This window comes from Lepus europaeus, chromosome 12 (assembly GCF_033115175.1).
Source record: "Lepus europaeus isolate LE1 chromosome 12, mLepTim1.pri, whole genome shotgun sequence".
NCBI lineage: Eukaryota > Metazoa > Chordata > Mammalia > Lagomorpha > Leporidae > Lepus > Lepus europaeus.
The window spans coordinates 1,921,659-1,945,454 of NC_084838.1; the positions used below are offsets into that span (position 1 = coordinate 1,921,659).

A 23,796-nucleotide genomic window follows, 5' to 3' on the forward strand; every position below is an offset into this window, starting at 1 on the left:
CTGCCCCCACGACGCCTAGAGAGGGGCCCTCACCCACGCTGGCACCCCCCCCCAAGAGGTACTCGCTCTGTCTGGGGCAGCCGAGGCGCCAGCTGGAGCCCGTGGGGACGTCGGGGAGACGGCGTGGAACAGCGGGCCGCGCGCAGCACAGCTAAACACCGGCACTACCTGGGCCTGTCTGGTATTTTTAGCTGGAAGCTCTCCATGCCCCAGCAGCTGAGGACGGGGCCGCCCGGCTCCCGTCGAAGGCAGCCCCTCGGCCCCCTGAGGCCTGGGCTGCAGAGGGGCTGCTCTCGGGGACCAGGAGGACATCGTGATCGGCTTCGATTGCCGCTGATGATGGCCATGTGTCATTAGCGCCAATTAGGCAGGGCGGAAGGCTAAGTGTTTGGCCCCGGGGCACGGGCTGCTGGGAGGTCCACCCAGACAATCGAATTCGCCACCAGACAAATGTGATTACCGGAGCATCCTGGACCCACCCCCGTGCAGGACCAGGGCATAAAGGGGCAGGTGGGGCCGGCACGCTCACCCCAGCCATGCAGGCCCCCCGCCGCCCGGGCCGCTGGGCCAGCCTCCCCAGCCCCAACGTGCGCGAGGCGGCCTCCATGTACGGCACGGCGGTGGCCGTCTTCCTGGTCATCCTGGTAGCCGCGCTGCAGGGCTCGGCGCCCCCAGAGAGCCCCCTCCCCTACCGCGTCCCCCTGGACCCCCAGGGCACCCTGGAGCTGTCCTGGAATGTCAGCTACGCGCAGGAGGTCGTCCACTTCCGGCTGCTGGTGCGGGCGCTCCAGGCCGGCGTCCTGTTCGGGATGTCCGACCGCGGGGAGCTGGAGAACGCAGACCTGGTGGTGCTCTGGACCGACGGCGACAGCGCCTACTTTGCCGTGAGTCCTCCCTCCTCGTCCGGCCTCAGCCCCCTGACCCGGCAAGCGGAGCTGTGAGTTCACTCTGACCCGAGCCCAGCTTGGACGCCCCAGGGACGCCGATGGGAACCAGACCCCTGCCCTGGTCCTTGGCTGCACCCCTCAAATATCGGGGCCCAGTGACCCCCCAGGAGGGTGACTGCATTTGGAGGCCTCACGCGTCCCAGAAGCTCGCTCTCCCACTCCCCGCCACCCGGGTGCAGAGCCCGTGTCCCCCACTTTTGCAAACAAGGCTCCACGCCACGCGCTCCCCGACACAGGCCAGCCCCAGGGCACGGCAGCACCCCCCATGCCAGGGCGCAGCACACACAGACTGCCGTGCCACGAGCAGAACTGGTGCACACACCCAGTGCACCCCTCCCCGGGCATGGAACAAACCCACAGAGCGGAGCCCAGACAGGGGTCCTGACCCCGTTCTCAGAACGTCCCTGGGTGCTCCAGGGGAGGGGAAGGGAGAATGCGCCCCTTCACGCTGCACCAGCGGCAGCGGCACAGGAGGAGGCCCGGCCCCGCTGCCCTGAGTCACCTGCCTGCCTTCCTCCCTTGGGACCGGCACAGGAGCCCAGCTCCACCCACGGCCACAGGCATAGGCGGGCGGAAGGTGGTCTCGGGCTGCAGGAGCCAGGGGTGCAGGGAGCCGGCCTGGCCTCCCCAGCTGGAAGGCGCAGAGGGCAGTCCCTGCCGGCCTTCCTGGGTGGTTTCAAGTTCACCTGTGCCGGCGTGGTGACGGAGCCGAGCCCTGCTGTCCCGCCAGGCACACAGGGGGCCAGTTCCCAGGGGAGGCGCTGAGCCTGGGAGCTGTGCTTGGGCAGCGTGGGGCAGAGCAGCCTGGTCAGGGCCCTGCCCAGGCCCAGTGGATGGCACGGGGCTCAGGGGTCCCAGCCAAGGAGGATCGGGGGCCCTGCTGCCTTCCACACGACAGGTTCCCTGAGAACGGGCATCCGGCGCCATGTCCCCGCGCCGAAGATGGGGTCTGGGCTCCCGGCTGGGCTGCGCTCTGGCGAGCTCCTCACACCCCACAGGGGCGCCGGCGGGTGCTCCAGGTGCCGCCGCCCCCAGGGCCAACTCGCAGAGCCTCTGGCAGCCATGACGACGTGTGTTAGCCCCCGATGCAGGATCAAACAGAAATACCACCCCCAGCACAGCTGGGCCTGGCCTCCAGGGGTCCTCTGTCCAGCTGTCCCCAGCCCTGGGGGTGTCGGTCTCCCCCCTGGGCCTTGGGAGGGGTGAGCTGAGAGCGAAGAGTGCGGGGTTTAAGGCAGAGCTCACTCTCCGGGTTGTGCAAGTGCAGGATGCCTGCCTGGGGCAGGGACCACCTTAAATGCTGCACCCGGTCTCTCTCTCTCGCCTGCCCCCAGAGCCCTCCCTCCCTGGGCCGTGGGAGCAGTACTGGCCCAGAGCTTCTGGACAGCACCAGTCCGCGGGCCCCACGCCAGGTCCAGGGATCCGCGCGGCTACCAGGGTGCTCACAGAGGAAGTGAGAGAGTCTGGGGCTCAAGGTCACGGCTCCTGTAGCAACATAGGAAGTGGGTGTGAACCCTCGACCCCAGGCCCAGCCCCCGGGGACCCAGCTCGGCTGGGTGCTGGCCGCGGACCACGAGCTCTGCAGGGGGGAGGGGGCACCCGCTGTGCTCCCCCCCCCCACTGCTGCCTGCTGAGGGCTGGCCTGCCTCCACAGGACGCCTGGAGCGATGGACAGGGGCGGGTCCACCTGGACGGCCGGCAGGATTACCAGCTGCTGCGGGCACAGAGCACGCCGGACGGCCTGGTCCTGCTCTTCAAGAGGCCTTTCAGCACCTGCGACCCCAAGGACTACCTCATTGAGGTCGGTGGGGCCCGCGTGGGCTGGACAGTGCAGGGCAGGGTGGGGGGTGGGGTGGCCGCAGGCAGTTCGGGCGGGACCAGCTCTGTCCCAGCCCTTGAAGCTACGGCTCTTTGTTGATGTGTGGCTGCCATGGTTTCCGACCCCGGTCTGGATCTGGCCCCTGGGTGCTTCCTCCTGGCGCCATCAGGTGGAATTCCGGAACGGGCCCTGTCACCTTGCTGTGGGTCCGGGGCAGGTCCTAGCCTCTTCCAGGCCTCCGTTTGCCTAGCTGTGAAATGGGGTGGGTACAAGGGCAGAGAATCCCCTGGAAGAGCAGCTCTGGGGAGGCCGACGCCCCGTGGCTCAGCCTGGGGTGGGGGTGGGGCTCTGCCGGAAGCCGGCAGGAAGCAGCTCCGGTTCCCATGCACTCGGGAGGCACGCAGGCCCCGTCTGCTGGTGCCCAGGAACCTGGACACAGGCCTCCGTGCATGGCAGCACGGCGTCAGAAAGCCAGCCCAGCCGCCCGCCGGCCTTCAGTGCCGCGGCGCTGCCCCACGGCCCTCTCGGGTCTGCCCTGTCCAACCCAGGGGTGCTGCTGGGACCATAGCCAACGGTGCGGCCCCACACCTTCAGCCTCACGGCCAGGGGGCCCCAGGTGGACGTCCTGACCTCACCGAGAGCACTGACCCACACCCGACCCCAGTGGCCTTGGGGCTGGAGGAGGGGGCACAGCGGCCCAGGGGTCGCAGGTTGAGTGGACTAGGCCTGTGGGGGAAGGGTGTCGTGGGTGGCACGAGCAAGGTGCTCTGGTCCAGCCAGGGCCACGCAGAGGTCCACTCACCCGCAGAGAGGAGGCGCAGGCGGGGGTGGGGACCCGGCACCCCTCCTGGTGGCCCGCGGTCGGCTCGGGGCGGGTCAGGGGATGAGCCGCTGGGCCCCGTGCTGGCTGCAGGACGGCACCGTCCACCTGGTCTACGCCTTCCTGGAGGAGCCGTTCCGGTCGCCGGAGGCCATCAACGCCTCGGGCCTGCGGGGCGGGCTGCAGCGGGTGCAGCTGCTCAAGCCCGAGGTCCCCGAGCCGGCCATGCCCCCCGACACGCGGACGCTGGAGGTGCGGGCCCCCGACGTGCTGATCCCCGGCCAGGAGACCACGTACTGGTGCCACATCGCAGAGCTTCCCCAGGGCTTCGGCCGGCACCACATCGTCATGGTATGGCGGGGGGAACGGAGGGGTCTCCTCGGCCCCTGCCCCGGGGGCTCCCCAAGATCCACACCCTGAGCACCTGTGAGCTCCGGCTTCCCATCCTGGACGGAGGCGGGGCCCCTGGGGGTGGAGCCGCTGCTGTCCTGTGTCAGGCCCCCTCCCCTGGCGAGCCGGCAGCTCAGCGCAGAACACAGGGGCAGGGACTCCCGTCCCCCGGCGCTGTGTCCAGTGGAGGAAGGACCGCCCAGGGAGCCGACGGGAGCACCCGAGGCCACCCAGCAGGGAGCGGGCCAGCCTGGAGCTGTGCCCCAGACTACCCTGCCTCCTGGTGGGGCTGCAGGAGCCCTGCGCCCTCGCACAAGGACAGCTGCCTTGCTGGCCCCCGGGGGTCCTCCTCGCCCTGCCCTCCGGAGCCCTCCCGGACTCAGGGTCTGGATTGGCAGCGCCACCCCCAGAGCCCGCAGCCCCGGGGTGCAGGGCCGGGGCGGCCGTGGGGCCCCGGGGCTCAGCGGCGCCCCCTTGCAGTACGAGCCGGTCGTCAGCGAGGGCAATGAGGCCCTGGTGCACCACATGGAGGTCTTCCAGTGCAGCGCCGAGTTCGAGAGCTTCCCCCACTTCAGCGGGCCCTGCGACTCCAAGATGAAGCCGCACCGCCTCAACTACTGCCGCCACGTGCTGGCCGCCTGGGCCCTGGGCGCCAAGGTGTGCGGCCCCGGCCCCCAGCTCGCACCCGCCCAGCCACCCTGCAGCCCCGGCCCCCAGCCTCGCACCCGCCCAGCCACCCTGCAGTCCCGGCCTCCCACCCGCCCAGCCACCCTGCGGCCCCGGCCTCCCACCCGCCCAGCCACCCTGCAGCCCCGGCCTCCCACCCGCCCAGCCACCCTGCAGCCCCAGCCTCCCACCCGCCCAGCCACCCTGCGGCCCTGGCCCCCAGCCTCGCACCCGCCCAGCCACCCTGCGGCCCCGACCTCCCACCCGCCCAGCCACCCTGCGGCCCCGGCCTCCCACCCGCCCAGCCACCCTGCAGTCCCGGCCTCCCACCTGCCCAGCCACCCTGCGGCCCTGGCCCCCAGCCTCGCACCCGCCCAGCCACCCTGCAGCCCCAGCCTCCCACCCGCCCAGCCACCCTGCGGCCCTGGCCCCCAGCCTCGCACCCGCCCAGCCACCCTGCGGCCCCGACCTCCCACCCGCCCAGCCACCCTGTGGCCCCGGCCCACAGCCTCCCACCCGCCCAGCCACCCTTCGGCCTCAGCCCCCAGCCTCGCACCCACCCAGCCACCCTGTGGCCCCGACCTCCCACCCGCCCAGCCACCCTGCGGCCCAGCCACCCTGTGGCCCCGGCCTCCAGCCTCACACCTGCCCAGCCACCCTGCGGCCCCGGCCTCGCACCCGCCCAGCCACCCTGGGGGCCGCAGCATGGCGGTCCCGGGCCCCTCCCGTGCGCTCCCGTCCCACAACGCCACTGCCTCTGCCGCTCCTCACAGGCCTTCTACTACCCGGAGGAAGCCGGCCTCGCCTTCGGGGGCCCCGGCTCCTCCCGCTTCCTGCGTCTGGAAGTGCACTACCACAACCCACTCAGGATGGAAGGTAGGGCCCACCCCCGCCGCCCGCCCTGCGCCCCTGCCGCCCGCCCCGCGCCCCCCGCTGCCTGCCCCTCACCCCTCGTGGGGCCCGCGCCCCCCGCTGCCCGCCCACGCCCCCGCCGCCGCCCTGCGCCCCCGCTGCCCGCCCCGCGCCCCCGCCGCCCACCCGCGCCCCCCGCCGCCTGCCCCTCGCCCCTCGTGGGGCCCGCGCCCCGCGCTGCCCGCCCGCGCCCCCGCCGCCCACCCGCGCCCCCCGCTGCCCGCCCGCCCCGCGCCCCCCGCCCCCACCCCCGCGGGCTCCCTGTTCATCATGGCACCCCCGCTCCTGGCCCTGTGACACGCGCTGGCCTTCGTGCCGCCCACCCGGGAAAGGACAGGCAGAGGTGTCCCTCTTGCGCATGGGGAAAGGAGGCCCCACGTCGAGGGGACGCCCAGGGGCCAGGCCGCGAGCAGGGACGGCAAGCCAGGAGCGCCGGCACCTTTGCCGTGGCGCCTTGCCATGGCTGAGTCTGCCTGAGCCCACCCGGCCCCCATCTAGAGCCCCGCCCCCCCTCCCTCCTGCCTCCTCTCTCTGCGGGGGCCACGGCAGGAGGTGCAGGCAGGGGCTTTCTCCCGCAGCGTTCCAGCCCACGTTCCAGGCTCGGGGGGCGGGGTTGGGGCGAGCAGGACAGACCCGTGCCCCCAGGGGTTCCTGGCAGGGGGAGATGGAAGTAAGGGCGAGAGTCCACGTTGTGGACAGGAGGCGCTGGACTCCATCCTGGAGGGCAGGAGGCTGCCCGGGGCCCCGGCCTGGGTGGCAGCTCCAAGCCAGGACGGGGTGCGGAGTGGCACAGGGGAGCGCACAGGGTCCGGCCTGGCTCTAGCACGAGCTTGGGAAGGGAGCAGGGGTTGCTGGACGGCCCGGGGCCCGAGGTGCATCAACCAGGGTCGGTCCCGGGGGTGGAGACACCCGCTGACCTGGCGTCGGAGACAGGAGACGGCCCCTGCCTGGCGCTCCAGCATCGCCCACCGCGCCCCCTCCTGCCTGCCTCGGTCGCACCCAGTGGCCACAGACCACGGGCCACGGCTCCAGGACCCTCCGCAGACGCCCACGCCCGAGGAGCGTGCACCGGGCCCGCACACGCCCTCCCACGGCTGACTCATCTCGGCGTGGCTGCCAGCACCGTGGCGGGGTACACGCCACGGGAATGGCCACGATGCCGCATTGCTTGGGGAGCAGCGACACGCGGGGAAGCCTGTCCGTGCTCCGAGCCCTTGCTGTGTTGTCTGAGTTCCCCCTGTCTGCCCACCGCCGGGCACCTGCAGGCTCGGGGAGGGGTGGAGGGAGCGACCGGCTTCTCCTTGGTGCACGGGAGAAGCAGGGAGAGAGCCCGAGCGAGGAGTGTGTCGGGGCCTGGGCTGGGGGCCCCGGGTGGCGATGCCGCCCCTGCCCCTGCTGTGCGATTCTCCCGCCCCGCCCTCCTGTCCCCAGGGAGCTATCTGCGGGGAGCAGAGATGTGAGTCAGCCAGGGCCGCGGCCGGCCGCGGGATTTATGGCTCATTTAAACCCGGCAGCAAATGGATTTTCGAAAACTCCTTAAGCGGCAGGCTAGCCCGCTTATCTGGATGTATTTATGGCTCCCTGCCAAACCGGGGACGCGCCTGTCACTTCGTAAGCCTCCAGACGGCTGCTCTTCGATGAGCAGCCCGATCCCACAATGTCTCATCTCTTAATCCCCGTCTCCAGTGCGGCCGTGGCCGCGCCCTCTGTGCTCTCCTCTCAGGCAATCGGCAGGGACGCGGGGGTCTGGGCGCGGGAGGGGAGCAGGGGTGGGGTGGGGAGGAGACAGAGGCAGGGGGAGGTGGTCTTGGCCTCATCTTAGAGCAGACGGGCGGGAGACAGCCAGGCCCCCCCCCCAGTGCCCACCCCACCTGCACCCCCAGATTCAAGCACGGTCTTCAACCAGTCTCAGTCTTCAGCTCCGGCATCAGAGAATTGGGCACAGGGACTCTTACCCCAGGCAAACCCCGGTGCCGGTGAACAGCTGAACGATTCCCGGCGCCCAGGGACAAAACCGTGCCCCGCTCTGCTCGCCTGTGACTTGGTCCGTCAAAGGAGGCGGCCGAGCTGAACACGGGCCACCAGTCCATCTGCCCCGCGGCTGCGTCACCTCTTTCCTGTGACCAGAACTTTCTCCCTGGCTCTCCTCACCCAGTCCCACGGCCACAGCTGCCCCCTCCCTTCTCCAGTGCTCAGGTGGGGTCCCGGCCCCGTGGCCAGGCCTGTAGACCCTGCCATGGGCTCAGCCCAGAGCTCCAGGCCCAGTCACAGATGGACACAGGAGGGGAAGGGCTCCCTGCAGGTGCATGGCTGCTCCCATGGGTGCCAGCGTCTGCCTCCCGGGCCCGCGGGTCTGTCCAGGCTGCAGGTGCATGGCTGCTCCCGTGGGTGCCAGCGTCTGCCTCCCGGGCCCGCGGGTCTGTCCAGGCTGCAGGTGCATGGCTGCTCCCGTGGGTGCCAGCGTCTGACGTGACCCGGGCCCGCGGGTCTGCCCAGGCTGCAGGTGCATGGCTGCTCCCGTGGGTGCCAGCGTCTGCCTCCTGGGCCCGCAGGTCTGCCCAGGCTGCAGGTGCATGGCTGCTCCCGTGGGTGCCAGTGTCTGACGTGACCCGGGCCCGCGGGTCTGCCCAGGCTGCTTCAAGGGCTTCAGCCAGCAACCTGGAGGCAAACCCAGAAGTGTGGCTGGACCAGAGCCAGGAGACAGCCACAGGCTCCGGCGGACTTTGGAAGAGGCCCTTGACTGTGGGCCGGGGCCCCAAGGGAGATGCCCAGTGGCCTGAGCATGCACAGTGCAAGGCCGACCGAGCGCAGCCTGGAGTGTGCAGGACCCGGGGCCATAGCTCAGCGCCGGCCCTGCCCCCGGGGTCCACGCTGCTGTAGCCGCTGCCCTCGGCCCGCCTCTGTCCAGCAACACAGCGGTCAGAGAGGGAACGGCCAGGGTCTCCAGGAAGCCGGTGCTCCTAGCCCATCTCCCATGGACGTCCACGCACAAACACACACTTACGTGCCCTCCCCTGGACCGTGGTCACACCCAGGGGTCCGTGCCTTCTCTGCCCGAGCCACACAGAGCTCTGCTCCTGCCGCTGGTATAGAGCACAGTGGGGGTGGGGTGGGGGGGTGGGCAAAGCGCCGGCCAAGGCATCGGGGCAGGTGTCTGTGCCGCCCAGGAGCCTCCACGCCCGCCACCGGCCTCTCGCCCTCCCTCACCCGTGCTGCGTCTCTCCCATGGGCTCCCTGGCCACACCAGCTTGGTCCCACATGAGGGTCACACGATGTGTGACAGGTGGGATACCTGGCGTCCCCAGGTGTGGCAACAAAGGCACCTGGCTCTGGATCCTGGCTGGGGGTTGGGGGCTCGGGGACCAGGGCTGTCCCTTGGGAGGGGCTCACCAGCCCCCGCCCCCTCCCCACAGGCCGTCATGACTCCTCGGGCATCCGGCTGCACTACACGGCCACGCTGCGGCGCTTCGACGCGGGCATCATGGAGCTGGGCCTGGTGTACACGCCCGTGATGGCCATCCCGCCCAGGGAGACAGCCTTCGTCCTCACCGGCTACTGCACGGACAAGTGCACCCAGCTGGTGAGTGGGGCCCGGGGCAGGGCGAGCCCAGGGAGGGCAGGTGCACAGCTCGGGCTCCCGACCAGAAGCTTCCCTCTGTATTCAGGGGCGCCCTCCTGCTCAGAGCCCCTGTGTGCACCGGGCCCCCGGCCACCCCCACGTGCCCATTTCTACCCGCCCACTGGCCATGGGATCTGGTCGCGGCTCCGTGCATGGTGGGGCATCCAACCGATCTGGGAGAAGGATCTGGAGGATGCAAACGCCCCAGAGGAGCACGTGAGCCTGGCATCACCGCCCCCCCCCCCCACAGGCGCTGCCACCCTCCGGCATCCGCATCTTTGCCTCACAGCTGCACACACACCTGACCGGGAGGAAGGTGCTCACGGTGCTGGCCCGGGACGGCCGGGAGAGGGAGATCGTGAACAGGGACAACCACTACAGCCCCCACTTCCAGGTGGGCCACCTGGGTCTGTCTCCCTCCGGCCAGAGAGCCCTGGGCTCAGGTGCTGTGGGGCCAGGCCCACGCACCTGACAGTGGCCCTGCCCGGCCACCGACCCCGATCGAGGCAGCTGTGGCCACGCCCTCCTCCTGCTGCTGGCGAGCCCCCTCCTGGCCAGCGCTGCCCCCCCCCCCCCGTAGGCAGCCCTGGCCTTCCCCAGTAGGGGCAGGGTGGGAGGGGAGGCCAGGCAGCGAGGGCTGGGGTCTGCCAGTCTGCGGGTCACTGAGCTCTCCTCCTCTCCACGCCCCCCCAGGAGATCCGCATGCTGAAGAAGGAGGTGACCGTGTACCCGGTGAGTGGCCAGCAGGGCAGGGGGCGGGGCACCTGGGGACCCCATCCCAGCAGGACACGGGAGGGGTGCAGGGGAGAGCACGGCGTGGGGGGACCAGCAGCCAGACGGACACGTGACTGCGCCCTCCAGCCTGGAGGGAGAGACGGCGGGGGGTGAAGTGGGGCCCCCGTCACACAGGAGGTTTGCCCTGAGCGGTGACTCTGGCAAGCGGCCCACACAGCCCCCTGTGCTGGTGGACTGCCGTTGTGGGGGTGTGGCCGCAGGGCCACCCTGTGCTCCGGGGCATTGCCTCGGCACCTGCAGGGACGGGCAGCCCCAGGCGGGCAGGTGCTCATGGCCTGGGGGTCTTTGCTCCCCAGGGGGACGTGCTCATCACCTCCTGCACCTACAACACGGAAGACAGGACGCTGGCCACCGTGGTAAGTCACCGCAGAGGGGCGGCTCTGGCCAGGGCACCTGCTCCGGGGTTTCTGTCTTTATTTTTGGTAAAATATTTATGTGATTGAAAGTCAGAGGGAGGACACGGAGAGGTCTTCCCTCCCCTGGTTTGCTCCCAGGGCTGGGCCAGGCCGAAGCCAGGAGCCCGGGACTCCATCCGGGTCTCCCACGTGGCCGGCCGGGACTAAGTCCTTGGGCCATCGCTGCTGCCTCCAGGGTGCGTGTGAGCAGGCGACTGGACTGGAACCAGACACAGGTGCAGGCGTCCCCACGGAGGCTCGGCTCGTGCTGCGTCACAGCGCCGGCCTGGCTCAGGATTTCTAACTCTCCTGAGCTCCCCTCGCGACCCCCCACCTGGCGCGCGGGCTGCCCGAGGGCGAGCGTGCCCCTGCTGTACTCAGCCCATGTGCAGCCTGGTGCACCGTGCCAGGACCCGGGAGCTTGCGAGCAGCTCGGGCCCGCGGAGCCGTCTGTCCCTCCGGCGCCCGCTCAGGGAGCGTCGGTGCCGTGAGCCTGGCGCAGGGGGAGACGCCAGGAGCGTGGGCCACAGGCACCACCCGAGTTACGGGGGACGTGAGCGAGCAGACACAGGCACAGGGCAGCAGCGAGCAGGCCCGGCCTCGCAGCGGGGACGCGGACAGAGGCTCGGGCAGGGGCAGCGTGCAGGCAGCCCAGGGCACAGAGAACATTCCGGAGGGATGGGAATGGGCATGCGGGGGTGCAGCCGTGGCAGGGGTCCACTGCGGGCATCGACGAGGGTTCTGTGGACATCCCAAGGAGGGAGAGGAGAGGGGGGAGCCCCTTTCAAGGCCAGGTGGGTTCGCAGGCGGCATCGGCGCAAGGGCTCTGCTGCTGACACAAGGCCAGGCCAGGGCACAAACCACGGCCGTCCCGGCAAGCGGCTCCCCCGCCCACAGCTCCCCGCTGGCCGCCTGGTCAGCCCTCGTTCACGGGGAGCCCCTGGGAGCCACGTGTGAACACCCCTGCCAGCCCTCGCCCCGGGAGTGCAGTCCTGCGCACCTCACTCCTCCCCGACTTCTAGAACATTCTCAGCCAAGTTTAGAACGTGCCCAGCCCCCCAAAAGTGACCCCATGCCCATCAGTGGTCCCCCCCTTCCCCAGCCCCTGGCAACCAGAAATCCACCTTCTGTCCCTGGGGGTCTGCCCCTTGTGACGCGGCCACAGACCCCTGCTCACCCTGCGTCGTGCCTTGGGGAGGGGGCCTGGGACGTGAAGACGGCAGCCAGTGTAGAGCACTTGTTGCGGGCAGGTGCCGTCCGCGTAACCCACCCGACCCGCCGGCACCAGGTCTGCCGTGAGCAGAGTGCCCCGCTTCCCAGCCGTAGCAGCCCCCAGACCCACACCAGGGATCGCAAAGCCCCAGGGCCCGGAGCCAGGCAGGGGTGGCTGGGCCTGGGCTCTCTGCTTGCTCCACCCTGGCTCCTCCAAGCTGCCAGCGTCACTCCTCTTCCTCCTCCTCCCCTCCCCCTCCTTCCGCGCTCTCCTCTCCTCCCCTCCCCCTCCCAGGCTTCCACAGTCGGCAGCCCCAGAGCAGGGCTCACCCTGGGACCTAACGTGCCCGTGCTGGGACGCGGTTGTGGGTGCCCCTGGGAGGCTGGAGGCTATTGTGATGGCCGCTGCTGCTGCAGCCCTGTTCCTCCCCAGCAGTGACCGGTGGCCCTGACCGGTGGCCCTGTGGATCCACGGTGTCAAGGGGTCTCCCTTGCTGTCCTGGGCTCCAAGCTCTCAGTGGGGACCGGGGGGTAGCTCCTGGGCCAGCACTGGAGGCTGTGTCCACTCAAGCCAAGCTTCTGGCTTTGCCGCCACCTCAGGGCTTGCCCCTTGCTCTGAGACTCAGTTTCTGTGCCCATAAAATGGACACAACATTCCCCCATCCATGCAAGGAATGGATTTATTTTTTTCTTTTTGTTTTTTTGATTTAGTTATTTATTTGAAAGGAAGAGTTAGAGAGGTAGAGACAGGGAGAGAGCAAGAGAGAGAGATTGCTCTTCCACCTGCTGGTTCACTCCCCAGATGGCTGCCACAGGAGCCTATAGCTTCTCCAGGTCTCCCACGTGGGTGCAGGGGCCCAAGGACCTGGGCCATCTTCCTCTGCTCTCCCAGGCCATAGCAGGGAGCTGGCTGGGAAGCAGAGCAGCCAGGATGCGAACCAGCGCCCACACGGGATGCCGGCGCTGGCCGACGAGTGGGGAGGGAGCCTGGCGCCGGGCGCTGGGCAGCTGGCGGGGCGAGCGCCGCTGTGGCCGTGTCTGACGCCGTCCTCCGGCTTGCAGGGCGGCTTCGGGATCCTGGAGGAGATGTGCGTCAACTACGTGCACTACTACCCCCAGACGCAGCTGGAGCTGTGCAAGAGCGCCGTGGACGCCGGCTCCCTGCAGAAGTATTTCCACCTCGTGAACAGGTGAGCAGCCCGCCGTGCTGTGGCCCGGGCCCTTCCCACGGACGGAAACCCTCGGACCTTGCCGGCTGCCCGAGCCCACGGGAGGCAGCAGGTGCAGTTCCTAGAGCAGGGCTGGCTGTGGTCACCCGGCACCCACCACCCCGGAGGCGCCCTCGGCAGGCATCACTAGTCAATCCCCAACTGACAACGCGGCTGTCACTAACCCTTCCAAGGTGCAGGAGACATGAGCCCACTGTTGGTGTGGAGACTGGGCCCGGCAGCCTCTTAGGATGCCCAGTGCGTGGGGGCCGCCCCGGGATGCCCCCGTCTGCAGGCCACCGGCTGTCCCTGCCGGCACGACGGCTGCTCCTGTTCCCCAGGTTCAACAGCGAGGACGTGTGCACCTGCCCCCAGGCCTCCGTCCCTCGGCAGTTTGCCTCCGTGCCCTGGAACTCCTTCACCCGCGACGTGCTCAGGGCCCTGTACGGCTTCGCCCCCATAGCCATGCACTGCAACAAGTCCTCGGCTGTCCGCTTCCAGGTCCGCCTGCCCCAGGGGCGCGGGGCGGGCACTGGGCCCTCGGAGTGTGACCAGGTGGCAGCAGACAGCCCAGCACAGGGGAGAGGCTGCAGGTGGCCCCTCCCCTGGGGCCTGCTCCTGGGGCACTGATGGGGCCCCAGTGTGAGCAGGGCCCAGCCCCAGCCTTGGGGACAGAGAGAGTGCAGGGGCCAGGGAGGGGCGACAGCCGACAGCTGGACGAGGTGCGGGCTGGTTTCTCGAGCTGCGTCTCAGTGCCACGGCACCTGGAGGCCCCGTTTTCTCCCTGGGGAGGAGCACCTGTCCGGGCCAGGGCCTGTGCTGTCACTCGTGGCGGGGAGGGGCGGGGTGGGCGGACTTCCTTGCGGTCACTAAGCCCCAATGGCAGGGCCCGGAAGCCTTCGATGGGAACCGGCTGTGACCCGAGCCCCTGCACCGGGGCTGGGACGGCTGTGCCTGGCTCTGGGCTGAGAGACCAAGTGCCCGGGAGATGGAGGGGCGTTTGCCCGAGGGGCACCGGGAGGGCCGGGGGTGAGAGCCCCAGAGGTGTTCTGCAGGTACCAGCAGGTGGCTCCTGACCTCACCCCTGCGGCCTGTTGACCCTGGGTCCCTTCCTCGCAGGGCGAATGGGACCTGCAGCCCCTGCCCGAGATCACGTCCACGCTGCGGGAGCCCACCCCGCAGTGCCCGGCCAGCCAGGCTCAGAGCCCCGCCGGCCCCACCGTGGTCAGCATCAGTGGAGGCAAAGGCTGACGGGGTGGCCTCGCGTGGCTCTGCCCGGGCCCCCGTGGGACAGCTCTGTGTCCCCTCCGCCATGCCTGCTCCCGCCTTCTCCCACCCACCCACCCCAGCGACCCCTGCATGGCTGAGGGGACCTGGCTGACCTGCGCTAGCTGGGCAGACCAGGCCTCGTCTGTACCCCGTGACTTAGTGCAAGGGTACCTGCCTGGGGGCCGGCGCCCGCACGCCTCCTGGGACAGCCGCCCTGCCGACGGGCGTGGGCACTCGTGCCGGGTGCTCTGGGTGCGAGGCTCGGGTGGCGGCCTCCACAAAGGCAGGCTAGGTGTTCAGCGGCTGCAGGCTGCCCGCGGCTGCTCCGGCTGTGGCCGGGACAGATGCTGTCGCCCACCTACAGGGGAACCCTACCAGCCACCGAGAGCCGGCCGAGGAAGCCGGGGAGTGGGGTGAGGGCGCCGGACAGCTCTCCCAGGGGGCACAGTGGCAAATAGATGGCTCTCCGCAGCCAGACCTGTGTTCTGTGTGCTTTGCCGCGCCGTCCGCAGGCGTCCGCAGGGCCCCTCCCCCCGCACACACGAGAACAGCGGCTCCTTGCCCCTCCCACACGTTCCTCCTCGCTGGACGCTGTCTGGGGGGAGTGACGGACGCGCCTGCGTCCAGCCAGGTCAGCAAAACGGTACACGGCGTCCGGGGGGAGGGTGATGGATGGGCCTTCAGTGCCCCCCCCAGGCCACAAGGCCGCTTCTGCCTCCGCCGGGCTCTTCATTACGGCGCGGGGACCCGGCCCAGGCGCTCGGCGCCGCGCTCTGTAAATCATGGCTCCTATAGGCCCATAAGTCACCGGGCACGATCGCTGGGAAATGCCAGGCCCCAGGGAGCCCGGGCGCGGCTCGGGCCCTCCGTGGTCTTCACGGCCCCCACAGCAGGTGCAGGCAGGCCGCCCCCGCCCCACCCGGAGAAGCCCCCTGCCGCGGGGCTGCAGCAGGTCCCACCACGGCGGTGTGCAGCGACATCGCCGGGGGCACTGTGGGCAGGCGACTTCCAGGCAGGGTAGGCCGGGATCATCCCTCAGCCTGTGTGTGGCCTGCAGCCCTCTCCCAGCCACCCCCAAAGCCCCCCCGGTCCCAAGTGGCGCAGCGGAGAACGGGCTTGGGGCAGACTCTGCCCACCTCCCCAGCTGTCGAGAGCTCCAGCCCGCAGGGCAGGGGGACGCGGAGCCCCAGGGCCACCCTGCTCCCTGCTCCAACAAACCCAGGTAACCGGCTGCACACGCCCCGGAGCCCGGGGCCCCGCCCTCTGCAGCCACCCCAGCCCCTTTTGCTCCTGAGGCTGGAGACCCCCTGTGAGCCCAGCCCCTGCCCTCGCCCAGCCTGACCAAGTGCTGGCCCTCCAGGCCCAGCACAGGCGCAGCAGTGCCGCCCCGGGCGGGGCCGTGGGCGTGAGCGTGGTGAGCGGGGAGAGGCCGGGCAAGCAGAGCAGGAGAGGGAGACGGGCGCCCGCGTGGGCTGCCACGGGACAAGCGTGGTGAGGAGGGGGAAGCGGGGCCCCGGTGTCTGGGGAGGCATCTGGGTGAGGAGTCTGAGGGCCCCGCGGGGCTGACGCCGGGCTGGGGCACGACTGGGAGAATCAGAGGTGAGAGGGGCCGTGACGGGGCCTGCGGGGAGTGGGGGACACAGACCGGGAGGTGGAGCGGAGCCGACAGACAGGCCTGGGGGTGCTCGGGAGGCCGGCTCGTCTGGGCTGCCAGCAGATTCTAGGACGGGGGGGACAGTGACAGGGGCCAGGCAAGCTCCCCCCGCCCACCCGCTCGCACAGCCAGGGCCCCTTCCCCCCGGGGGCCTCTCCAAGCCCGCTCGCCACCTCCCGGAGGACGGTAACCCGGGTGGGTCCTGCCTGCTGCCGCGGCACGCCCTCTGGCCTCTGTTCATCGCCCGTGGGCTGGGCGGGCTGCAGGTGGTTGAGCCCTTGGGCCGCTGTGGGGAGGCTGGTCCCGGGCAGAGCGAAGGCGCAGAGCGCTGAGCCCCCTCCCCACCCCTTTGCTGGTGTGGTGGCCGAAGCCTACAAGGGATACGACCCCATCCGGTTCATCGGTGGGTCAGGGTCACCCCAGGACCTTAGCACAAGATGGCTCACCGTGCACCACCACGGAGCCAGGCCCCGGGGCTTCTCTTCAGCCACTTTTATCGGCTGCACAGGAGGCAGCCAGGCCCCAAGCCAACTCCCTGCACGTGAGCCGTCTGCGAGCTCGGGAAGGGGCGAGGCTGCGAGCCGCCCGGGGAGAGGGGCACCTCGACCCTGCCGGGGGACTCTGTCCCCTGCCCGCGGGAAGGGGGCAGCGCTGGGTGCCGGCCTCACTCTGAGGCAAACGCTTGCCGGGTGCCACCGGGCACCTCCAACAGCCCCTGGGCAGCCTGGGCACGCGCTCCAGCCGAGCCGGGCAGGAGGGAGCCGGAGACCGGGTAGGAAGGGCCCTGTCCACCGCCACCCCACAGCCGGGCGACGCCATTCTCCCCACCGCCCGCCAGGCTCTGCCCTCCATGCTCCGGGCACTTCCAAGGCTCCTGGCTGCTCCTAGACAGGGGACCGGACGGCACACGGGGTTAGAGGTCTGCCCAAGTCGGCCCAGGGCGGCTCGCCGGGCTGGGACCTTGCTGGCTGGGGCGGGTGGCCTGGGGGCGACTGGGGAGAGCCACTCCCACCCCGTGACCCAAGGACGTGCTTCAGAGGGGCTGAGGGGAGAGGTGCAAGGCGGTGGTGGGGGGTGGGGGCCCAGCTGCAGCTGGGAGGAATGCACGGGGTGGGAACTGGGACTCGCCTCCCCCACCCTTCCCCCAAGGACAGGCCGAGATGAATGTGGTCGCCCTGAGCCAGGGGCCTGGGGCCAGACCGCAGAGCTGGGGGAGGCGGGCCGGCCATCTGGGAAGCCGGCCCCGTCGTCCGGCCCCCCCAGCGCCCTCTCATCCCAAGCCAGGCCTGCCTGCGAGCGGGGAAGGCTGCAGGTGCTCGGCCGGCCGCGTCCTGGGAGCATGGGCCCATCCAAGGCTGCCTGTAACCCGAACATCTCCCCAAGGCTTCAGTCCCTTCTAGGCCAGGCCCCCAGCCACTGCCTGCACCCACTCAGCCGCCGCCCCGACTCCCACGTCCCCCCAGCACGCGCCACCGGCACCCCGGACTGCGGGGCAGCCTGGCCAGAGCGCGGGCCAGCTTTGTCGGGGCCGGCTCGACCCCCAGCTCCACAAGGTCTCAGAACCCTGACCTGAGCCAGGGCGCGGGGTGGAGAGGGAGGCGGCCGGGCGCAGGGGGTCAGCGGGGCTCGCCCACCCGGGCAGGACAGGCAGGGCCACTCCCGACTCAGAGCAGGTGCCAGGGTCCTCAGGGGCATGGGGGGGCAGGCCTGGGGCCCTGCCACACAGCACAGCAGGGCAGGGTCTGCCCAGGGGCAGGAGCTGTGCCCTCGTGCACAGCGGCCAGAGGGGCGCTGCCAGGCCCCAGCAGCAAGGTCTGGGGGAAACTGAGGCAGGGACAAGGGAGGGCTCCCAGCCCCGCGTCTGCTCCCTGCTGTGCAGGCTGGAGGCTCTCAGAGGCCTTTCCCGGCTGGAGAACGCGGAGCCCAAGGCAAGAGCAGCTTCCCGGGCTGCGAGACTGGGAGAGGAACCCTGGCAGGGCAGCCTTGACCCCGCACGCGCGCCCCGCCCCCACTCAGCCCTGCGCTCGGTGCCCCGGGCAGAGCTCGGGATAAAGGAGGAGCCAGGCGGGCCCTGTGCCCCTGCGGGCATACAAGGTTTACTGAGCACCTTCCAAGAAGGGGGCCGGGCCCCAAGACACCCACAGGCCCGGATCCCATCCCGGGAGCCAGGCCTGCGTGGGCTCCATGAGACGGGACGGGCAGCTGGGCCCCACGGGCACCCTCAGTAGATGCCTTTCACCCGCTTGTTGTCGGGGTCGAAGGGGGATTTCAGGTGGGCCTGGGCGGCGTAGGAGACCCCCATCCTCTCCAGGGCGTAGTCTCCACTCTTCACGAAGTCCAGCGAGACCTGCGACCGGGCGGTGGGAGAGCACCTGTTACTGGGGGGGGGCTGGGTCTGCACCTGCTTCTCCGGGGAGGGGTCCTAGCCTCGCTTCAACCCCCGTGGGCCAGCCCACCCGGGGCCAGCCCCCAGCCCCCAGCCCAAGCCGGCCGACCCCACATCCACACACCGTGCATCAAGGCCAACTCTGGCAGCCAGTGTGGCTCCTCCCACAGGGCACACGCCTCCCACACAGCACACACCTCCCACACGCCTCCCACAGGGCACACGCCTCCCACACCTCCCACAGGGCACACGCCTCCCACACAGCACACACCTCCCACACAGCACACACCTCCCACACCTCCCACAGGGCACACGCCTCCCACAGGGTACACACCTCCCACACAGCACACACCTCCCACAGGGCACACGCCTCCCACACCTCCCACAGGGCACACGCCTCCCACACCTCCCACAGGGCACACGCCTCCCACACCTCCCACAGGGCACACGCCTCCCACACAGCACACACCTCCCACACGCCTCCCACAGGGCACACGCCTCCCACACACCTCCCACATGCCTCCCACAGGCCACACACCTCCCATGGGCCATATGCCACTGGCCCGTCATCCAGACCCCTGGGACAGCTGCCCTGCTGACCGCCCCCCCACCCCGCAAGCCCAGCGGCTGCAGCAGAGCAGGGGTGCGGGGCGGGTGGCTGGGACGGCCTGGCCTCCACCTGCCCTCCAGCAGGCCCTCGGGAGCCGGTCGCCCCGCAGCAGATGCTGCCCGGGCTGGGGGCTGTGGAGGACGGCGCGGGCCCCAGGAACCTGTTCTCCCTGTCCAGCACTTGAACTCAGGGCCGGGGCAGGCAGGGAACACAGCCCCTCTCATCCCTCCCACTCAGGACTGGAAGCAAGGAAGAAAACCAGACACACGGGCGCTGTGCGTGGCTTCAGTGTGTGGCGTGGGAGCCCCGGCCGGGCAGGCAGCACGGGGGCTCCTGGCCGTGCACTTGCAGGTGCGACAGGACCTGGGCTGATGATGCCCCCTGCAGGGCCGCGGCCTGGCCAGCTCAGACCTGCTGAGTCTCCTCCCCCCGCGGCGGACAGACCCGGCCTCCTGGGCAGCTCCCAGGGCCCGGCCGACTCCGGCCAGCCCCTCCCATGCCCCCTCCTGAGTCCGGGGGTGACCTGCAGCCCAGGATCCCCCAGGGGCTGGGGGCTCAGGCAGGAAGGCTCTGGAGCCAGGCCAGTGGCTCCCCCAGGTCCCGCCGCTGCCAGCCCAGGGCCTGCCTCCCGCCTTCCAGGGCTGTCCTGGCCCCGTGACCAGCGCCCAGGGGCCTGCTTTGTCCACTCCAGCCTCCCACGGCCTGGGGCCTGGACGTGTGGGGGACATTGAGCCACGCGGACCAGCAGCTCTGGGGTGAGCAGGGGAATAACAAGGATTGGGGAGAAGCTAGGCCCCTGGTCACCCTGCAACCATCGCCCGACCCAGCAAAAACGGAACCAAGGCCCCAGCTTGTCTAGGAGCCAAGGCCCGCGCCCCCTTCTCATGGAGGGAAGCCCGCTGCTGCCCAAGTCAGCATCTTCCGGAAAGAGAAGCAGCCGTGCCTGTGCCGAGCCCTGGCCTGGGCAGCTGTGCCCGGGGCTGTGCTCCCTCTCCCCAGGTGCCCAGGTGCGGCACAGGTGCGGCGTGGGGCCTGGGAGGGGCTGTGGCCCCCACGCAGGGCCAGCAAACAGGACTCACGGGGCCGCCGCCGGGCTCGCGGATGTAGCCATAGGCGATGGTCTTGTCGATGGCGAACCCAAAGTCGGCCCTCCGGACGTGGCCCACCACCCGGCCGCTCCTCCAGATGGCCTCCAGGCCGAACAGCGGCACCTTCCTGGAAGAAGCAGCAGTGGCCGCGGGGACCCAGGGCCCTCGCGCTGGAAACAGCCCACTCTGGCTGCGGCGCTTCCACGGGCGAGCCCCCACGGGGAGGAGCCCCTCTGTGGGCCTGAGCTCCACCACGGCTTGTCCTGCCCCATGGGGTGCGCCCCTTCCCACGTGCAACGCGGGTTTCATTAACCAGGCTCTGCTGTTAGGAGCTACAGATGGCGCCCGCAGACCCTGGGCCCGGGGCCCACTCTCTCCCAGGGGTCCACCCCACGGCCGGGACAGGGAGAAGCTGGGCTAGGGTCACTCTTCCCTCTCTGCCGCGGGACCTGGTATGAGTCCCCTCGGCCTTTGACCCCTGGGGGCCCCAGCCAGGCCCCTCTCAGTCATCAGAGGGCCACGGAGAGGATGAAGCCGGAGCAGGACACAGGGGCATCGGGTGATGCAGAGTCCAGCCTCAGGCCGGGCTCAGGTCCCAGGGAGGCAGGCTGGCTGGGCAGGGGCGTGCCCCCTCGGATGCCCGCACCTGGCTCTGGCCCGGGGGCCTGTTTCCCCCTCTGTAGCCAGGAGAGGGCGCTGTTCTGTGAGAAGCGAGCTCCCCGACACTCACTCCTCCACGGTGAAGCACACCAGGCGCCGGCGCAGGCCTGCGGCCCGCTGCTCCTGCAGGGCCTCACGGCCCAGGAAGCCCACGGGCGACTTGAGCTTGCAGGTGAAGGCCAGGCCGGCTTCCAGGGGGGTGTCATCCGTCCGCAGGTCCGCGTGCCAGTGCCGGTAGCCTGCGGGACCGGGAGGCCGGGGGTCAGTGCCAGCCAAAGGCAAGGGTGGGTGCAGCCCAGCCCCAAGTCCTCGCCCAGAGCTGCTGAGTGGCCTGGGCGACTCCAGAATGTTCTCCCGGGGCGGGGGGGGGGGCAGCAATGGGCTGAGGCCATCAGCACCGACACTGGGGGCGCCAAGGTGGGGGCTGGGCTTGTGAAGAAGGGGGCCTAGGGAGCCGCCCCCACCAGGGCCTCCACCTCCTGCAGGGGCGAGGCTGTCGAGCCATGTAGAAGTGGCAGCAGTGACACCGAGCTGCTCCCTAGCACCCAAGTCCACGTGTGTGCAGGGGCAGGGGTCCCACTGCCACCTCCAGACCCTGCAGGGAGCTCCCATGGTGGGCAGCGAGGAGGGAGCCACGGGGTGAGGGGCAGGCAGCCGGGGCGGGCGGCTGCGGGGCCACAGTTCTGCCTCCGGGCAGCTCGGGCACCCGCTGCCGTGCGCACCCCCACTCACCTTTCTCGGCGCTCAGGGAGTCGATGGCGCGGTACCCGGCGTTGACCAGGCCGCGCTTGGCTCCCGCCGCCATCACGGCCCGGTACACGGGCACGCAGGAGGCCTGGGGGACGTGCAGCTCCCAGCCCAACTCCCCCACAAAGGACAGGCGCACGGCCCGGACCTGCAGGACACGCAGCGGGGGTCAGGTGGCCGGACGGCGGCTTCCGGGCCCCGGCCACCCCACCACCCCACCACCCGCCGTCAGCGGAGTCGCCACCAGGACAGGGGCTTCCCGAGAGCCGCTCTGGACGCCGCCGGGGTGAGGGAAGGCGCAGCGGTGTGGGGAGGGGACGGCGGGCTCACGGCCCTCAGTGCTGCTCGTGGACGCGACAGTGAAGTGACTCACAGTGACCACAGCACGGCCGCCTTGGGCGGCACCAAGGAGCCCTCTCTCCGGGGCAGGCTCCCTCGGGAGGCTCCGGAAGGCCGCGTCCCACCCTGCCATCCCCTGCCCGCCCGGGGACCCCAGCCCTGCCTCCAGCCTCACGGGCCTGTCCCGTGTCTGCCTCCCTCAGGGTCCCCCACGAGGCCCCCTGCTGACCCTGGACAGTCTGCTGTCCCCAGAGACGCCTGTCCAGACCCTGCTTCCTGGTAACTCAGGCACAGGGCCCCGAATCAGGACGTGGCAGGCCGCTGGGGACCCTGCAGTGGCCACGGGGAATCTCTGAGCTCTACCTGGCCCGTCCCCCGCCTGTGCGCCGGGGTCAGGAGGCCGGCTCCGCTTCCCGAGGCTCTAAGCCCCACCCAGGTCAGCCCCGGGAGGTGGGGTCTGCCCAGGCAGTGGGTGTGGGGGGGAATCGCCCCGACAGCGACGCACGTGCAGGGAGGGGCGGCGCCTGAGCTCTGAGCCCCCCGCGTCCACGGTCCCTCGGTCGGCTGAGCCTGGGCCACGGCTGGGACCTGAAGACAGCCTCGGGCGCTACAACTGGGGTTCAGTCACCGCCCAGAAGCACAGGCACTGCAGGTGGGCAAGGGCCTGCCCGGGGCCGCGGAGCCCGCTGGAAGGTGGAGGCCGGGCGGCAGCAGTGGGCGGCGTGCAGGCAGGAGAGGGGCCTGGCCCCAGCTGCCGATCCCCAACCACGCGAGCCACGGTGGTGACAGCCGGGTGCCCCAACCCACGGACAGGACTTGAGGGCAGGGGACATGGGAGGGCGCTGCCTTGCCAGGCTCCACCCCTGCCCCGCGCACCTGCCACGGCTCTGCGCACCTGCCGCGGCTCCGCGCACCTGCTGCGGCTCCGCGCACCTGCCGCCAGGGCTGGGTTCCTAAGGCTTCTGAAGCCACACAGATTCACTCCGCGTTGCCATTTGCCCAGGCCCCTCCGAAAGCTCAGAGGAGACGCGGGAAATGCACGCTGTGGGCAGCCCTGGTGTCCCCGACACTGACATCAGCGCGGCGCTCGCTCCAGGCAGCCCACGCGGCAGCCTGGGGCTCAGAGCCAACCTCATTCTGAAATCATCCCTAAGTACATCCGCCGACTGCAGGCCCCTGGGCACACGTCCACTCCTCACTCACTAAGTGGGGGGCGGGTCGAGCAGTCCAGGGGCCACCAGGTCTCCAGGGCGCCCCTGGGCACAGCCCGACCCGCAGAGGTGCACGGCCCAGAGCAAGAACTGATCCCCCAAGGCAGGGCAGAGCCCTCGGCAGGAGCCCTGGGGCTGCGCTCTGTGACAGGGACACGGGAGGCAGTGGGTGCAGGAAGTCCCCATTTCTTCCCACCAGGGACCCACGGAGGGGACAGGCTGGGAACAGGGACATCAGAACTTGGGCTCCGGGTTAAGCAGGGCTGGGTAGGGGCAGCACCTCCCAGCCACCCCAGGGTCAGCCTCGCTCAGCCTCAGTGCCCCCACCCAAGGAGTGGGCTGACGACAGCTTTGAGCACCAGGGGATGGCAAGTGCCATCGCCAGCTAGCACAGGTGGCTCAGGTGGGCTTTGAGAGCCTCCAGGGGCCGGCGCTGTGGCACAGAGGGTTAAAGCCCCAGCTTGCAGCACCGGCACCCCATATGGGCGCCGGTTCAAGCCTCGGCTGCTCCACTTCCGATCCAGCTCCCTGCTATGACCTGGGGAAGCAGTGGAAGACGACCCAAGTGCTTGGACCCCTGCACCCACGTGGGAGACCCAGCAGAAGCTCTGGCTCCTGACCAGCTCAGCTCCAGCCACTGCAGTCATTTGGGGAGGGAACCAGTGGATGGAAGACCTCTCTCTCTTTCTGTCTCTACCTATCTCTATAACCCTTTCAAATAAATAAAATAAATCTTTATTTAAAAAAAAAAAAACACTCCAGTGGAGGAAGAGAGAGGTAAGCCTCTGTCTGTGACGCCAGCATCCCAGAGGAGCACCGGCTCAAGTCCCGGCTGCTCCACTTCCGATCCAGCTCCCTGCTATGGCCTGGGAAGTTCAGTGGAGGACGGGCCAGTGCTCGGGCCCCTGCACCCACGTGGCGGATGGGTTCCAGGCTCCTGGCTTTGGCCTGGCCCAGCCTGGTCACTGAGGTCATTTGGGGGAGTGGGCCGGCAAATGGAAAATCTTTTCCTCTCTGTCAGTCGCTCTGCCTTTCAAATAAACACATGA

The 23,796-nt window shown here is 70.2% G+C and overlaps 2 protein-coding genes across 11 annotated transcripts in view; one reads left to right on the top strand and one right to left on the bottom strand.

Annotated features, from left to right (window-relative positions):
- Positions 1-536: 536 nt before the first annotated feature.
- DBH (dopamine beta-hydroxylase) lies at positions 537-14,089 on the top strand. Its single transcript, XM_062206863.1, has 12 exons — positions 537-884; positions 2,602-2,748; positions 3,680-3,937; positions 4,457-4,633; positions 5,416-5,518; positions 8,968-9,134; positions 9,424-9,567; positions 9,867-9,905; positions 10,265-10,324; positions 12,638-12,765; positions 13,125-13,284; positions 13,903-14,089. The coding sequence occupies exons 1-12, from the start codon at positions 537-539 to the stop codon at positions 14,032-14,034; spliced, it is 1,863 nt and encodes a 620-aa protein (XP_062062847.1). The 3' UTR covers positions 14,035-14,089.
- Positions 14,090-17,773: 3,684 nt separating this feature from the next.
- The window catches only part of SARDH (sarcosine dehydrogenase), a 47,829-nt gene continuing 41,806 nt past the window's right edge, over positions 17,774-23,796 (bottom strand). For all 10 annotated transcript variants that reach the window (XM_062207273.1, XM_062207276.1, XM_062207279.1 and 7 more), the window contains 4 exons: positions 21,183-21,345; positions 20,521-20,689; positions 19,782-19,917; positions 17,774-18,053 (listed from right to left, as the gene is read on the bottom strand). In XM_062207273.1, the coding sequence (XP_062063257.1) occupies positions 17,928-18,053; positions 19,782-19,917; positions 20,521-20,689; positions 21,183-21,345 (594 nt within the window). In that variant the 3' untranslated portion in view covers positions 17,774-17,927. The remainder of the gene's footprint in view (positions 18,054-19,781; positions 19,918-20,520; positions 20,690-21,182; positions 21,346-23,796) is intronic.

What these genes read in the sequence shown, in the direction of transcription:
- DBH (XM_062206863.1), top strand. Translation starts at nt 537, where the DNA reads ATGCAGGCCCCCCGCCGCCCGGGCCGCTGGGCCAGCCTCCCCAGCCCC. An exon ending in CAACCCACTCAGGATGGAAG is followed by an intron (nt 5,519 to 8,967) that starts GTAGGGCCCACC and finishes CCCTCCCCACAG; the next exon opens with GCCGTCATGACTCCTCGGGC. An exon ending in TATTTCCACCTCGTGAACAG is followed by an intron (nt 12,766 to 13,124) that starts GTGAGCAGCCCG and finishes CCTGTTCCCCAG; the next exon opens with GTTCAACAGCGAGGACGTGT.